Raw genomic sequence first — 15759 nt, forward strand, 5'->3', positions numbered from 1 at the left:
AGGCACACCTGTTAATTGAAATGCATTCCAGGTGACTACCACATGAAGATGGTTGAGAGAATACCAAGAGTATGCAAAGCTGTCATCAAGGCAAAGGGTGGCTACTTTGAAGGATCTAAAATATATTCTGATTTGTTTAACACTTTTTTGGTTACTAAATGATTCCATATGTGTTATTTCATAGCTGATGTCTTGACTATTATTCTACAATGTAGAAAATTGTAAAAAGAAAGAAAAACACTGGAACAAGTTTGTTTATCCAAAATTTTGACTGGTACTGAATATTTTTTCCCTCATCAATCTACACACTATACCCCATAATGACAAATCAAAAACAGGTAGATTTTTTTCCTTCAAATTCAACACAGAAAAACCTTATTTACATAAGTATTCAGACCCATTGGTATGAAACTCGAAATTGAGCGTTTAAGGATCCTGTTTCCATTGATCATCGTCGAGATGTTATTAAAACTTGATTGGAGTCCACCTGTGGTAAATTCAATTGATTTGACATGGTTTGTAATGGCACACAACCGTTTATATAAAGGTCCCCCAGTTGACAGTGCATGTCAGAGCAAAAACCAAGCCATGAGGTCGAAGGAATTGCTCGTAGAGCTCCGAGACAGGATTGTGTCGAGGCACAGATCTTGGGAAGGGTACCAAAACATTTCTGCATTGAAGGTCCCCAAGAACACAGTGGCCTCCATCATTCTTAAATGGAAGAAGTTCGGAACCACCAAGACTCTTCCTAGAGCTGGCCATCTGGCCAAAATGAGCAATCAAGGGGAGAAGGACCTTGGTCAGGGAGGTGACCAAGAACCTGATGGTCACTCGGACAGAGCTCCAGAGATCCTCTGTGGAGATGGGAGTACATTCCAGAAGGACTACCATCTCTGCAGTACTCCAACAATCAGGCCTTTATGGTAGCGTGGTCAGACGGAAGCCACTCCTCAGTAAAAAGGCACATGACAGTCCGCTTGGAGTTTGCCAAAAAGCACCTAAAGACTCTTAGACCATGAGAAACAAAATTATCTGGTCTGATGAAACCAAGATTGAACTATTTGGCCTAAATGCCAAGCATCACATCTGGAAGAAACCTGGCACCATCCCTATGATGAAGCTTGGTGGGAGACTAGTCAGGATCGAGGGAAAGATGAATGGAGCGAAGTACAGAGATCCTTGATGAACACCTGCTCCAAAGTGCTTAGGACCTCAGACTGGGGCGAAGGTTCCCCTTCCAACAGCACACAGCCCAGACAACGCAGGAGTGACTTCAGGACAAGTCTCTGAATGTCCTGGAGTTACCCAGCCAGAGCCCGGACTTGAACCCGATCGAACATCTCTGGGGAGACCTGAAAATAGCTGTACAGCAATGCTTCCCATTCAACCTGACAGAGCTTGAGAGCATCGGCAGAGAAGAATGGGAGAAACTCCCCAAATACAGGTGTGCCAAGCTTGTAGCGTCATACTAAGACTCTAGGCTGTAATCCCTCCCAGAGGTGCTTCAACAAAGTACTGAGTAAAGGGTCTGAATACTTTTGTAAATGTGATATTTCAGTTCTTTTTTCATTTTATTATAAATTTGCCAAAATTTCTTTAAACCTGTTTTTGCTTTGTCATTATGGGGTATTGTGATGTCATTATGGGGTATTGTGTGTACGTAGATTGATGAGGGTGGAAAAGTATTCAATCCATTTTAGAATAAGGCTGTAACGTAACAAAATGTAGAAAAAGTCAAGGGGTCTGAATACTTTCCGAATGCACTGTATGTAGGGAAATTATATTATTTTCAAAAAATCAGGACTGTACTGAATTTGTTAGATTCCAAGAACACAGGATGAGATGTTACTATCCTTTGTGCAAGCACTTCCAAGAGTTCATGAACAGTGAGCCTGGTGAAATTTGGGGAGCGCATCGTCAGTAGTGTACCTTTGGTTCCTAGGGTGTTTCGGCCTTTGACACTATACACCCTCCCCAAAGGCGGCCAGCGACAGGGTGATCAATCCTACGCTTGCGTCCCATTCCCAATTAGTCATAGGAGTTGCCTTGTTGTTGATAGCCAACATCCCATGGGACTATGCATGGCAGGGGCGTCCTCCTCCCTGAGTCAAGCATTGTTGACCGCATACCTCCTGGCCCTCTCACTTCGGGGCCCAGCTGGGGTCTTTCCTCTTCATCCAGAGCCATTGACTGCTGCCTTCTGCCGCCTCTGATACAGCTTTGATTGCCGAACGCTGGCTCTGGCCCTTAATTCCCAGGTCTCTAAGCAGTCTGGTTGTAGATGTTGCCACAAAACCTCTGCAGCCCACCTCCACTGGTCGGACTTCTGTGTTCCAGCCATGATGCCGTGCTTCGGCAGCTAGATCGGCATAGCGCAGATGTTTTCGCTCATAAGCCTCATCTACTGAGTCCTCCCAGGGTACTGTGAGCTCAATGATGAAGACCTTCTTGAGCGAACGGGACCAGAGCACCATGTCAGGTCTTAGGGTGGTGGTTGCGATCTCCGGAGGAAACACAAGTTGCCGGCCAATGTCAGCTAGCATTTTCCAGTCGCGGGCCAAGCGCAGCTGGTCTCGCTCTAATGGTGTAGAGCCGCTCTTCGGTGGTTTAGCCCCTTCGCGGACAAAGGTCATCCGTAAGGGGTGTGATGCTGCTGGGGGTGGTAGGGAGTTGGTGGCAGCTCGCTTGTCCTCCAGGGCGGACGCAAGGTTTTTAAGGACTTGGTTGTGTCGCCAAGTGTAGCGTCCTTGGGTGAGGCTTGTTTTACACCCTGTGAGAATGTGCCTGAGGTTGGCTGGCATGGAACAGAGGGCACAGTCCGGATCTTCACCATACCATTGGTGAAGATTAACTGGTGTTGGAAGAACGTCATATGTTGCTCTGATGGAAAAGCTCAACCGCCTCGCTTCCATGGCCCACAGATCCTTCCAGCTGATCTTCCTCTTCTCCACACTGTCCCATCGAGTCCACTGTCCCTGTTTGGCAAGAGAGACTGCCTTGGCCCACCTTGCAGCCTCCTCCTGATGGCGTACTTCCTGCACTACCATCTTCCGCCGCTCTGGTGCAGTGGCCTTACTCCAAGCAGCACGGCTAGTTAGCCCAAGGCTTCCTCTCCCTTGCTGAACATGACCCACAATGTCAGCATGTCTGAGGGCTGCTGTTGCCTCCTGGACTGCTTTTCCTGGCCTCCATTTGCGCCCAGTTGCCAAGGTCGGCGCGTTGTTGCTCACCACTGGGTCTCGAGATTCATTCAGTGTCATCTGGAGCCTGGTTTTTGCACACTTGAATTCCTCTGTTAGACTGGTGAGGGGCAGCTTGAGGACACCATCTCCATAGAGGCCTATGGTGGTAAGGCATCGTGGAACTCCGAGCCACTTCTTTAAGTAGCCTGTGACTCCTCTTTCCATCTTCTCCACTGTTGAGATTGGAACCTCATACACTGCTAGGGGCCACAACACCTGGGGTAGGAGACCAAACTGCAGACACCAGGCCTTTAACTTTCCAGGTAGCTGGGTGTTGTCGATGGACTGTAGGCTACTACTGATGTCTTTGCGCAGCTGTTGCACCTGGTCTTTGTCCTTCAGGCTTGCATCATACCACCTTCCAAGGCTTTTTACCGGCTGCTCAGACACTGTTGGGATTTGGTCATCTCCGATGAAGAATTTCAGGTCAGAGAGTACTCCCTTCACAATCGAGATGCTGCGTGACTTGGATGGTTTAAAATGCTTTTAAGCATAACGGTTAGGTTTAGGGTTTGGGGTTAAGGTTACGGGTTTTGGGGTTAAGGTTAGGTTTAGGTTTAGGCTTAGGGAAAACACATTTTTACTGCCCAAAAAGTCCTGACATTTCACATTAAACAAAGCTGTGTGCACTTGTGCGTGTCCCTATCTTCTTACCTCCGCCTCCTCCCTGGTAATCCCTTCAGTGGTCTCTTCCTCCGGACTTCCAGTCTTTGGAAGGTAGGCCATCTTTAGCCGTAGATAACCCTTCACCCGGGACTTATGGCTGGAGACAGAAGAGAACACCAAAATGGCAGTTAGTTGGGAGTTATTCAAACGAAACCAGAGGTAGAAATAGATGGTTTTACCCAGCCATGAATTTCAGAGAGTTGGGCGATGATGCATTTAAAATGACACTACAACATGCCCTGTTAGCACCCCATAAACAATACATGGGGAATATTTTAACAATGCTATTTAAGTTCATGTCTAGAATTAGAATGATATTTGGAATTCACCAGAAACCAGAGGTGGAATGACAACAGTCTTAGCTAACAATGATTACAGTACAGTTACTTTAAACCAAATACCATAATGACATAAGCCTGTAGTTTCAGTGATATCTAACCATGAATCTCTTTTGGATTAGCAACAACAGGTGGACATTGTTTGTGGGTAACTTGAGTGTGTGTGTCAATGTGTGTCAATGTGTGTGTGTGTAGTTCCCTGTCACCTTCGTCGGTAGTCTGGAACTGACCTTCGTGGCCGTAGGAGGAAATCTTTAAACGTGTACGGCCGCTCCATCGTAGGATCCTCGGTCTACAACACAAAGACACATCAATCAATCAATCGATCGATCAAATGTATTTAAAATCCCTTTTTATACTAGCGGTTGTCAAAGTGCCTTAACGTAACCCGGCCTAGACACCGAAACGCAAGCCAAGTTTACAGACATGAAAACCTATCAAAGCATGTAGCTATAAATTAGAAAAGCCACACTGTCTATCACATAAACACATTGTCAGACCGGAGCCAAATACATTATGTCAAATACATGTGATATGCTTGACCGGTACAATCTGTCCACCAAGCACACTAGTTAAGCTAGCCTGAGTCAAGCGCACAACAAATATTTGAGAGGATTTGCCAGATTAAGTATTTCTCCCAGGTCTGATTTACATGCAGTACATGAAAACATTATGTTGTAGCTATGAAATAAAAAGCCACACACTGTCATTCCATCACATGAAGATAAACCTTTTGGTAACCGTCCTGTTGAACTGATTAACGAATGTCTCCCGTTTCTTAGTTAACAGCGTGCGTGCGTATGCAGAGTAGACCCTCTCCTGTTTCATAATTAACTAACAGCCTTGTGTGATAAACTCAGAGGTAAAGTGGACTGACAGACCAGTCAGTACTGGCTGGGGTTTAAGCAGCTATGAAACTCGAACCCTGTAGACTAAAAGTCTGGTGTGTTGGGGGTTTGTAGAGAGACGTTGAATCCCAAATAAACTCTAAGACAAGATACTTGTGTCGATCTGAGAGGACCGGATAGGTGTAAGTGATATGAGGGCCGGATAGGTGTAAGTGATATGAGGGCCGGATAGGTGTAAGTGATATGAGGGCCGGATAGGTGTAAGTGATATGAGGGCCGGATAGGTGTAAGTGATATGAGGGCCGGATAGGTGTAAGTGATATGAGGACCGGATAGGTGTAAGTGATATGAGGACCGGATATGTGTAAGTGATATGAGGACCGGATAGGTGTAAGTGATATGAGGACCGGATAGGTGTAAGTGATATGAGGACCGGATAGGTGTAAGTGATATGAGGGCCGGATAGGTGTAAGTGATGAGGACCGGATAGGTGTAAGTGATATGAGGGCCGGATAGGTGTAAGTGATGAGGACCGGATAGGTGTAAGTGATATAAAGACCGGATAGGTGTAAGTGATATGAGGACCGGATAGGTGTAAGTGATATGAGGGCCGGATAGGTGTAAGTGATATGAGGGCCGGATAGGTGTAAGTGATATGAGGGCCGGATAGGTGTAAGTGATATGAGGGCCGGATAGGTGTAAGTGATATGAGGGCCGGATAGGTGTAAGTGATATGAGGGCCGGATAGGTGTAAGTGATATGAGGGCCGGATAGGTGTAAGTGATATGAGGGCCGGATAGGTGTAAGTGATATGAGGGCCGGATAGGTGTAAGTGATATGAGGGCCGGATAGGTGTAAGTGATATGAGGGCCGGATAGGTGTAAGTGATATGAGGACCGGATAGGTGTAAGTGATATGAGGACCGGATAGGTGTAAGTGATATGAGGGCCGGATAGGTGTAAGTGATATGAGGGCCGGATAGGTGTAAGTGATATGAGGGCCGGATAGGTGTAAGTGATATGAGGGCCGGATAGGTGTAAGTGATATGAGGGCCGGATAGGTGTAAGTGATATGAGGGCCGGATAGGTGTAAGTGATATGAGGGCCGGATAGGTGTAAGTGATATGAGGGCCGGATAGGTGTAAGTGATATGAGGGCCGGATAGGTGTAAGTGATATGAGGGCCGGATAGGTGTAAGTGATATGAGGGCCGGATAGGTGTAAGTGATATGAGGGCCGGATAGGTGTAAGTGATATGAGGGCCGGATAGGTGTAAGTGATATGAGGGCCGGATAGGTGTAAGTGATATGAGGGCCGGATAGGTGTAAGTGATATGAGGACTGGATAGGTGTAAGTGATATTAGGACTGGATAGGTGTAAGCAATATGTATTGCGATTCGATACTAAGATTTTATTGCAAATGGATGTTTCAAACATATTGCTCACCATCGGACTGCTGCAGAGAGACAAGACAGCACCATGAGACCACCTTTTGATCAGTCAATAAAAGTGCTGAAAACAAATTGTCTCCCTATTTAAAAAGAAGCTGAGAACAAGCTATTATGGATTTGGATTTCAGTCTCGGTACAGCCAACTAGCACAAAAATAATATTGCGATATTATCAAAACGATACAATATATTGTCAAAAATTATATCCCGATATGCAACTATCTTTTCCCCCCATCACTAATAGCTACTAGCCCTGAGTGAAGACAGCACCCGTCAGTTACTACCCCAAGTTAACATGGTAACAGCAGGTCACTCAGGGCTAGTAGCTAGACAGCGTAGACAGCACCCGTCAGTGACTACCCCAAGTTAACATGGTAACAGCAGGTCACTCAGGGCTAGTAGCTAGACAGCGTAGACAGCACCCGTCAGTGACTATCCCAAGTTAACATGGTAACAGCAGATCACTCAGGGCTAGTAGCTAGACAGTACCCGTCAGTGACTACCCCAAGGAGCCAGAGCCTCTACACTGTCAGAGCTTTCAGAGGTGAATCACCATGACTCATGAATACTTCAACAGAAAAGGCCACAAAGACACGGTGAGTAAGACTACACCCACCCAGCGTGACTAAGACGTATAGGTGCACAGAGAACAGACAAACAGGGGCAGTATGACACCTGACTGGCTGGCTGGCTGGCTGGCTGGCTGACTGACTGTGATCAGGGTTATGTTCAGTAGCTACCAAAGGGAAGAAAATGCTCAGAAAAGAGTGAGACTGCGGGACTTATGTGAACTTGTCCAATAACTAGGGCTGTGACGATACCAGTAGTGTGATATTTTTTACATGGCAAAAAATGAAAACATGAAGCAGACCAAACTATTGGGTTCTTTAAAAACCAGCTGTGGGTAAAATATGATGTGCTACAGCTTGGAAAATAAATACATGTGACTCTGGATGACAACATAATGATGATTGTTTCCAACATTAGGGCTGTTTTCCTAAATAAGTTACATCCACTTTGTGTTTTGTTTCCTTGCCACGATACTAACGAGTATCACGATATTGGTATCGTCTTTGCCCTATAAGAAACACCCGTTGGCAATCAGTTGCAAAACGTTTTGAAACTAATGAACATGACCCAGGTCTCTGTGTCCATCCAGAAGAACCACAGGGTTACATCAGACTTGATCTTATGTTAATTCCTCCACCGTAGGGACAACAGTAGGTGGTGCGTCATGATTAATAATTAACCTTACCACCTACGCAGATAAGCTTTTAGTTTCACCACTCTCAAATGTAGTTACCTCTTAGAATCACTACTGACCTGCTTTAGGGTCAAGCTATTTGACCTGCTTGATTGCTCAGCCACTCAATCAAGAGCCAAACATTCTTTGACAATGAATCATTTATGAGCAGGACTAAAGATTATTTGACAAAGGGTCGTTTAATCATTAGCAGCACTGCACTCTGAACTACCAGTGAGATCAATCCATGGTTGGCCAATTATTATTATTATTATCATTATTTAGAAGATAGATCATGTTCCTTTCATAAAACAATGAAACTACATAAAACTTGATTCAACTACTTGAATCCGGCATTCATTTTAGGACTACAACTCTGTTTGTTATTGTGGCTTACCACCATCGGAGATGCACGGTTTCTTTTTCCGTCAGTTCCAGGCCAGGGTAACCCTCCTCTCCTCAGACCCTGTACTGGCCCTGTTGTTTACATTCCTACCGGGTTTATTTCCACTCCTAACAGGGGGCTAGTCGCTCTCACTCTCCAGTGTTGTTGCTACTTAAAAAGCCTACGACAACAGGTTGCTCAAGAGAGGTTGCTAACTCTTCCCCCTCCCCTATGCCCTCACAACCTTCAGAGGTCACTAGGCAGAACAAACATGCTGTTAAAAACCAGTAGAGCATTCTAAAACGCAAACAATGTGTGTGTGCACACAGATATGCGCACACACTGACCAGATAATAAACACACACACGTCGTACACAGACAACACTCACCGGTAAATGATTGAGAGGCACATCGACCTGTCCCAGGAAATCATCCCGCGTCTGCAGAAGAAAGAGAGAACAATAATTGTCAGTCAAAATGGAGATTAATACACTGACAACTGTGAAGAATGCCAACTGACTCCATTTCCAGCAGCAGGGCTTGAAGGCAAGGAAGAACCGACCACAGCAATGAGGGGGAATTATACTCCATATTACTGTTGCTGCTATAGCTGTGCAATAGAATCAGTTTATTAAGACAGGTTGTCACAGGCGTGGTGAGAAGCAGGTGCACTGAGAGGAGAGGTCAGGGGAGCGCTGATGTTACTGTGGTGGTAAGTCATGTAGGTAGAGGTACTATCACTTTAGACAGAGGGGGAAGATCCCATGACCCAGCGAGAGGAACAACAACCACCACCAGACGAGAGCGAGGGAGCGAGAGACAGGAGGAGAGGAGAGGTAGCCAAAGGTTGTGCCAGCCATATGAAGTAGTCATTCTAACCACCACCATCATTATTGCCAAGAGGAAAAGGTCAGAGGTCAAAGGTGAGCGTGATTGACTGGTCAGGTGATTGACCGGTATTGTAGTCACACCAGACCAAGATTACCTGTCCGAGGTTGAAAAGCCCATTCTTGGAACGGTCAGAGGCCAACAGAGCCTGTGTAGTGGGATACAACTGGTTTAGACAAACAGAGAGGGAGAAGCAGAGAGCTAGTAGCTAGAGCCACAGGCTGAATGAGCATGTAGGAAGGAATAAGGAAGGAAGCAGGTGTGGTAGGAAGGAATTAGGTGTTTTTGTGGATTGGAGTTAAACTGTTTATTGTTTGCCTCTGGGATTCTGTAGGTGTGTTCAAATAGCCCTAGCCAACTGAGACTTAATGTCAAGGGTCATATACAGAATGTCAAAAGGTGAGGAAACGGGAAAATAATAACAATGCAAAAAGGTCAGGGGTTAAGCCACTGGAAAACCTAAAAAAGCAATGATAGAAACCGCTGGCCCTTGTTTTACCGTAATACTGAGCCAGTCGACACACTGGACTTTCCACTGACATTTAGCCAGACAGAACACAAGTACAGAACAGTAGCTAGCTGGGCAGTAGACGTCTAGGCTACCTCTCTGGTTTAAATAACCGCCATTTTATGATGAAAGGTTACCAGTCACAGAGAGCCAAACCTGGGTTCAAATATTATTATTTTTAAATGGTCAACGTTTGCTCTAGCCTGCTTGGAGTGCCAGATGGGCGGGGCTTACAGTTTTGGGACTATTCCATTAAGCCAGGCAAGCTCAATCAAGCACAGACAAAGCATTTGAAATTATATAAAATAGTATTGAAGCCAGGTCTTAGTAGAGCACACAGACAGGTCACAACACATCTCTCCTATGTCTGTGTTATTGGAACTGATGAGAGGAGAAGGGACTTAAGAAACAGAACTCAAATGGGAATCTAAAACATTGTACCTATCAGTAACTCATTTACAGTAGCAAAAGTTTGTTTTTCCCCAAGTTTTTTTCTCAACGGATTAAACAATCACTTCCTGAATGATTTGGTTTATTTACTGCTTAAGTAAGGTACAGATTACAGGACGTGTCTTAAAACAGCAAATAGTATTTCAAAACCCTAAAAAGGTCACTCCATACTTTTGGCAGATAGTCCATAATATCTAGCCTACAGTAGAGGGCCAGTAAGTATGCCATCACCATGGATACCACTTGCTCTATTCACTCGCTGGTCAGGTGTGGCAGCACTAATACAGGTACACACACGACAGTACAAGTTGTGTCTGAGATATTATCAAAACGGACAGTTTCTGGATGGAACATAAGGGTTTATTATTGATGCCTCTGCTTCCGCTTCACTCAATCACTGTTCAGGTGTGACACTACACAGGAAAACATGTTATCTAAAAAGGGACTTTCTAGAATGAGCTCTCTCCAGAATGAGCTCTCTCCAGAATGAGCTCTCTCCAGAATGAGCTCTCTCCAGAATGAGCTTTCTCCAGAATGAGCTCTTTCCAGAATGAGCTCTCTCCAGAATGCGCTCTCTCCAGAATGCGCTCTCTCCAGAATGAGCTCTCTCCAGAATGAGCTCTCTCCCGCCAATTTGTGCACATTCATTGTTTCATAACTTCATTGTGTGAATTGTTTGCATTTGATTGTTAGTGTCTATCAATTCCCCATTACATATAAAACCACTAGTACCTTTACCATTAATTTCTAATCTACAATGTTTGTTACTTTGGTTACAGGAATTTATTTTAATGCATTCAATATTATTATTCCAGTCTTCCCGTTCTCATTGTGGGCTTATTGTTTGCAGAGTGCACAACCTATGCTATACTTGTGAGAAACAAGTTTTGGTTTATTTGATTATACATAGAAGTAGACCTATAGGCTACCTGGCCTGATTATACATAGAAGTAGGTCTATAGGCTACCTGGCCTGTCTCTGCCTGGCCGGTTCCCCTCTCTCCACTGGGATTCTCTGCCTCTAACCCTATTACAGGGGCTGAGTCACTGGCTTACTGGTGCTCTTTCATGCCGTCCCTAGGAGGGGTGCGTCACTTGAGTGGGTTGAGTTACTGACGTGATCTTCCTGTCTGGGTTGGCGCCCCCCCTTGGTTTGTGCTGTGGTGGAGATCTTTGTGGGCTATACTCGGCCTCGTCTCAGGATTGTAAGTTGGTGGTTGAAGATATCCCTCTAGTGGTGCGGGGGCTGTGCTTTGGCAAAGTGGGTGGGGTTATATCCTTCCTGTTTGGCCCTGTCCGGGGTATCTTCGGATGGGGCCACAGTGTCTCCTGACCGCTCCTGTCTCAGCCTCCAGTATTTATGCTGCAGTAGTTTGTGTCGGGGGGCTAGGGTCAGTTGGTTATACCTGGAGTACTTCTCCTGTCTTATCCAGTGTCCTGTGTGAATTTAAGTATGCTCTCTCTAATTCTCTCGTTCTCTCTTTCTTTCTCTCTCTCTCTGAGAACCTGAGCCCTAGGACCATACGTCACGGCAAACCGGGCATGATGACTCCTTGCTGTCCCCAGTCCACCTGGCCTTGCTGCTGTTCCAGTTTCAACTGCTCTGCCTGCGGTTATGGAACCCCTACCTGTCCCAGACCTGCTGCTTTCAACTCTTAATGATCGGCTATGAAAAGCCAACTGACTTTTATTCCTGATTATTATTTGACCATGCTTGTCATTTATGAACATTTTGAAAATCTTGGCTCTCTCTAATTTTCTCCTTCTCTCTTTCTTTCTCTCTCTCGGAGGACCTGAGCCCTAGGACCATACGTCAGGACTACCGGGCATGATGACTCCTTGCTGTCCCCAGTCCACCTGGCCTTGCTGCTATTCCAGTTTCAACTGTTCTGCCTGCGGTTATGGAACCGCCACCTGTCCCAGACCTGCTGTTTTCAACTCTTAATGATCGGCTATGAAAAGCCAACTGAAAATTATTCATGATTATTATTTGACCATGCTTGTCACTTATGAACATTTTGAACATCTTGGCATAGTTCTGTTATAAATCTCCACCCGGCACAGCCAGAAGAGGACTGGCCACCCCTCATAGCCTGGTTCCTCTCTAGGTTTCTTCCTAGGTTTTGGCCTTTCTAGGGAGTTTTTCCTAGCCACCGTGCTTCTACACCTGCATTGCTTGCTGTTTGGGGTTTTAGGCTGGGTTTCTGTACAGCACTTCGAGATATTAGCTGATGTACGAAGGGCTATATAAAATAAACTTGATTGATTGATTGATATACATAGAAGTAGGTCTATAGGCTACCTGGCCTGACTATACATAGAAGTAGGCCTATAGGCTACCTGGCCTGATTACACATAGAAGTAGGTCTATAGGCTACCTGGCCTGATTATACATAGAAGTAGGCCTATAGGCTACCTGGCCTGATTATACATAGAAGTAGGCCTATAGGCTACCTGGCCTGATTATACATAGAAGTAGGCCTATAGGCTACCTGGCCTGCGCGCAAATGTAGGCCTATAAACGTGCCCATTTGGGGATCTGATAGTATTTCTGATTGGCTTAATGCACCACCACTAATGACCTGTCGAGCTTCTCAAAGTAATTTTTTCTTCACCTCAAGTAAACAAAGTCTGTTTTTACATCCATTGAGAATGACAATAGTTCCTCAATGTATTTGAAAAATATTTCCAGCTCTCTCCCTTTCGATAAAAACTCAGCATGAAAGGGAAAAATGCTATGCTTTAATCCAGTGGAAACATCATAAAATAGACTTACATGATCACCTCTTCTCACAGTGATTGATTTGGACTGAAATAGGTTCTGGTATTCATTTTGTGTGCTGGCACGGTTTATAAAATGTCATGTAAATGTGCATATGAAACCATAACTGGCATGCAGATCGGTAGAAATGGTAAGATAAATTGGCATTCCACATGAAAAAGGTTGCTGACTCCTCGTGTAGCCTTTTACCGGCAACTTCAGGAGAGTAATGGCAGAATGCCAGCAGGAGAGGGAGGAGAATAGTTGGGTCAGGTTAAGGTTTTTTTCTTCTGGTTATCTCTGGCTCTTTTGAGTCATTTCATTATTTCATTAGTAATAATAAACCATCCCTGTACATAGTTGATTTTATTAAAACACATAGGGTGTGTCTATATATGGAAAAATACACGTTGAAAAATGTTGACCAATCGATTGGTTGAAAGAACAGACGACTTTCGGTCGACTAAGGTTTTAGCCAGGGACAGCCCTAAAAGGAACAGTCTGTGGTGTGGATGCTGGACAGTAAATACGGGTTTGTGTTTTTATGCCTGGGTAGAGGATAAGACTCCGATGGTCATGCTCACATAATGTGCCTTTTAAGTTATGGCTGACAAGGCTGATATGGCCAGGCTGACCATTGAGTGAGATTTCTGCTTTCAACAGGGGTCACAGCTGAGCCTACAGCTGTCTCCATGTGCCATCTTGCACTGGAAGGAGGAGGGGAGGGAGAAGGGGAGGGGGAGAGAGAGTTAGCATATTACTACTCACTGGGAGGAGGGAGGGAGAAAGGGAGGAGGGAGAGAGGGAGTTAGCATATTACTACTCACTGGGAGGAGGGAGGGAGGGAGAAGGAGAGGAGGGAGGGAGAAGGGAGAGAGGGAGTTAGCATATTACTTCTCACTGGGAGGAGGGAGGGAGGGAGAAGGGGAGGAGGATAGAGAGATAGCATATTCCTCCTCACTGGGAGGAGGAGGAGGGGAGGGAGAAGGGGAGGGGAGGGGGATAGAGAGTTAGCATATTACTACTCACTGGGAGGAGGGAGGGAGAAAGGGAGGAGGGAGAGAGGGAGTTAGCATATTACTACTCACTGGGAGGAGGGAGGGAGGGAGAAGGAGAGGAGGGAGGGAGGAGGGAGAGAGGGAGTTAGCATATTACTACTCACTGGGAGGAGGGAGGGAGGGAGAAGGAGAGGAGGGAGGGAGGAGGGAGAGAGGGAGTTAGCATATTACTACTCACTGGGAGGAGGGAGGGAGGGAGAAGGAGAAGGGGAGGGGGATAGAGAGTTAACATATTACTCCTCACTGGGAGGAGGGAGGGAGAAGGGGAGGGGGATAGAGAGTTAACATATTACAAAAAGTGCTCTTCACAGACGAGTCGAGGTTTTGTCTCACCGGGGGTGATGGTCAGATTCACGTTTATAATCGAAGGAATGAGCGTTACACCGAGGCCTGTACTCTGGAGAGGGATTGATTTGGAGGGTCTGTCATGGTCTGGGGCTGTGACACACCGCATCAACGGACTGAGCTTGCTGTCATTGCAGGCAATCTCAAAGCTGAGCGTTACAGGGAAGACATCCTCCTCCCTCATGTGGTACCCTTCTTGCAGGCTCATCCTGACATGATCCTCCAGCATGACAACGCCAACAGACATACTGTTCGTTCTGTGCATGAATTCCTGCAAGACAGGAATGTCAGTGTTCTGCCATGGCCAGCGAAGAACCCGGACCTCAATCCCATTGAGCACATCTGGGACCAGTTGGATCGGAGGGTGAGGGCTAGGGCTAGGGCCATTCCCCCCCAGAAATGTCCGGGAACTTGCAGGTACCTTGGTGGAAGTGTGGGGTAACATCTCACAGCAAGAACTGGCATATCTGGTGCAGTCCATGAGGAGGAGATGCACTGCAGTACTTAATGTAGCTGGTGGCCATACCAGATATCGACTGTTACTTTTGATTTTAACCCCCCCTTTCTTCAGGGACACATTATTCCATTTCTGTTAGTCCCACGTCCGTGGAACTTGTTCAATTTATGTCTCAGTTGTTGAATCTTATGTTCATACAAATATTTACACATGTTAAGTTGGCTGAAAATAAAAGCAGTTGACAGTGAGAGACTTTTCATTATTTGCTGAGTTTAGTTGTGAACGATCTGAGAGACAAGGCGAGGGCTTTCTACACCATCAAAAGGAACATGAAATTTGACATACCAATTAGGATCTGGCTAAAAATACCTGAATCAGTTATATAACCCACTGCCCTTTATGGTTGTGAGGTCTGGGGTCCGTTGACCAACCAAGAATTCCAAAAAATAGGACAAACACCAAATTAAAAAGAGACTCCATGCAAAATTCTGCAGAAATATCCTCAGTGTACAACGTAAAACAGCAAATAATGCATGCAGAGCAGAATTAGGCCGATACCCACTAATGATCAAAATCCAGAAAAGAGCCGTTACATTCTACAACCACCTAAAAGGAAGCAATGCCCAAACATTCCATAACAAAGCCATAACCTACAGAGAGATGAACCTGGAGAAGACTCCCCTAAGCAAGCTGATCCTGGGGCTCTGTTCACAAACACACCCCACAAAGCCCCAGGACAGCAACACAATTAGATCCAACCAAATCATGAGAAAACAAAAAGATAATTACTTGAAACATTGGAGAGAATTTACAAAAAAACTGAACAAACTAGAATGCTATTTCGCCATAAACAGAGAGTACACAGTGACAGAATACCTGACCACTGTGACTGGCCCAAAATGAAGGAAATCTTTGACTATGTACAGACTCATTGAGCATAGCCTTGCTATTGAGAAAGGCCACCGTAGGCAGACCTGGCTCTCAAGAGAAGACAGTCTTTGTGCACACTGCCCACAAAATGAGGTGGAAACTGAGCTGTACTTCCTAACCTTCTGCAAAATATTTGACCATAGAGACAAATTTTTTCCCTCAGATTACACAGACCCACAAAGAATTTGTAAAC

At 45.5% G+C, this 15759-nt stretch overlaps 1 protein-coding gene across 12 annotated transcripts in view; it reads right to left on the reverse strand.

Moving 5' to 3' along the window:
* Positions 1-15759, reverse strand: part of nedd4l (NEDD4 like E3 ubiquitin protein ligase) — a 102762-nt gene that overhangs the window by 51032 nt on the left and 35971 nt on the right. For 6 of the 12 annotated variants that reach the window (XM_038989583.1, XM_038989582.1, XM_038989577.1 and 3 more), the window contains 4 exons: positions 9156-9206; positions 8560-8610; positions 4453-4538; positions 3897-4005 (listed from right to left, as the gene is read on the reverse strand). In XM_038989583.1, the coding sequence (XP_038845511.1) occupies positions 3897-4005; positions 4453-4538; positions 8560-8610; positions 9156-9206 (297 nt within the window). Of the gene's footprint in view, positions 1-3896; positions 4006-4452; positions 4539-8182; positions 8361-8559; positions 8611-9155; positions 9207-15759 lie in introns of those variants that run through there. The other 6 variants (XM_038989584.1, XM_038989579.1, XM_038989578.1 and 3 more) reach the window with 5 other exon arrangements.

Source organism: Salvelinus namaycush, chromosome 3, assembly GCF_016432855.1.
Source record: "Salvelinus namaycush isolate Seneca chromosome 3, SaNama_1.0, whole genome shotgun sequence".
Classification (NCBI taxonomy): Eukaryota; Metazoa; Chordata; class Actinopteri; order Salmoniformes; family Salmonidae; genus Salvelinus; species Salvelinus namaycush.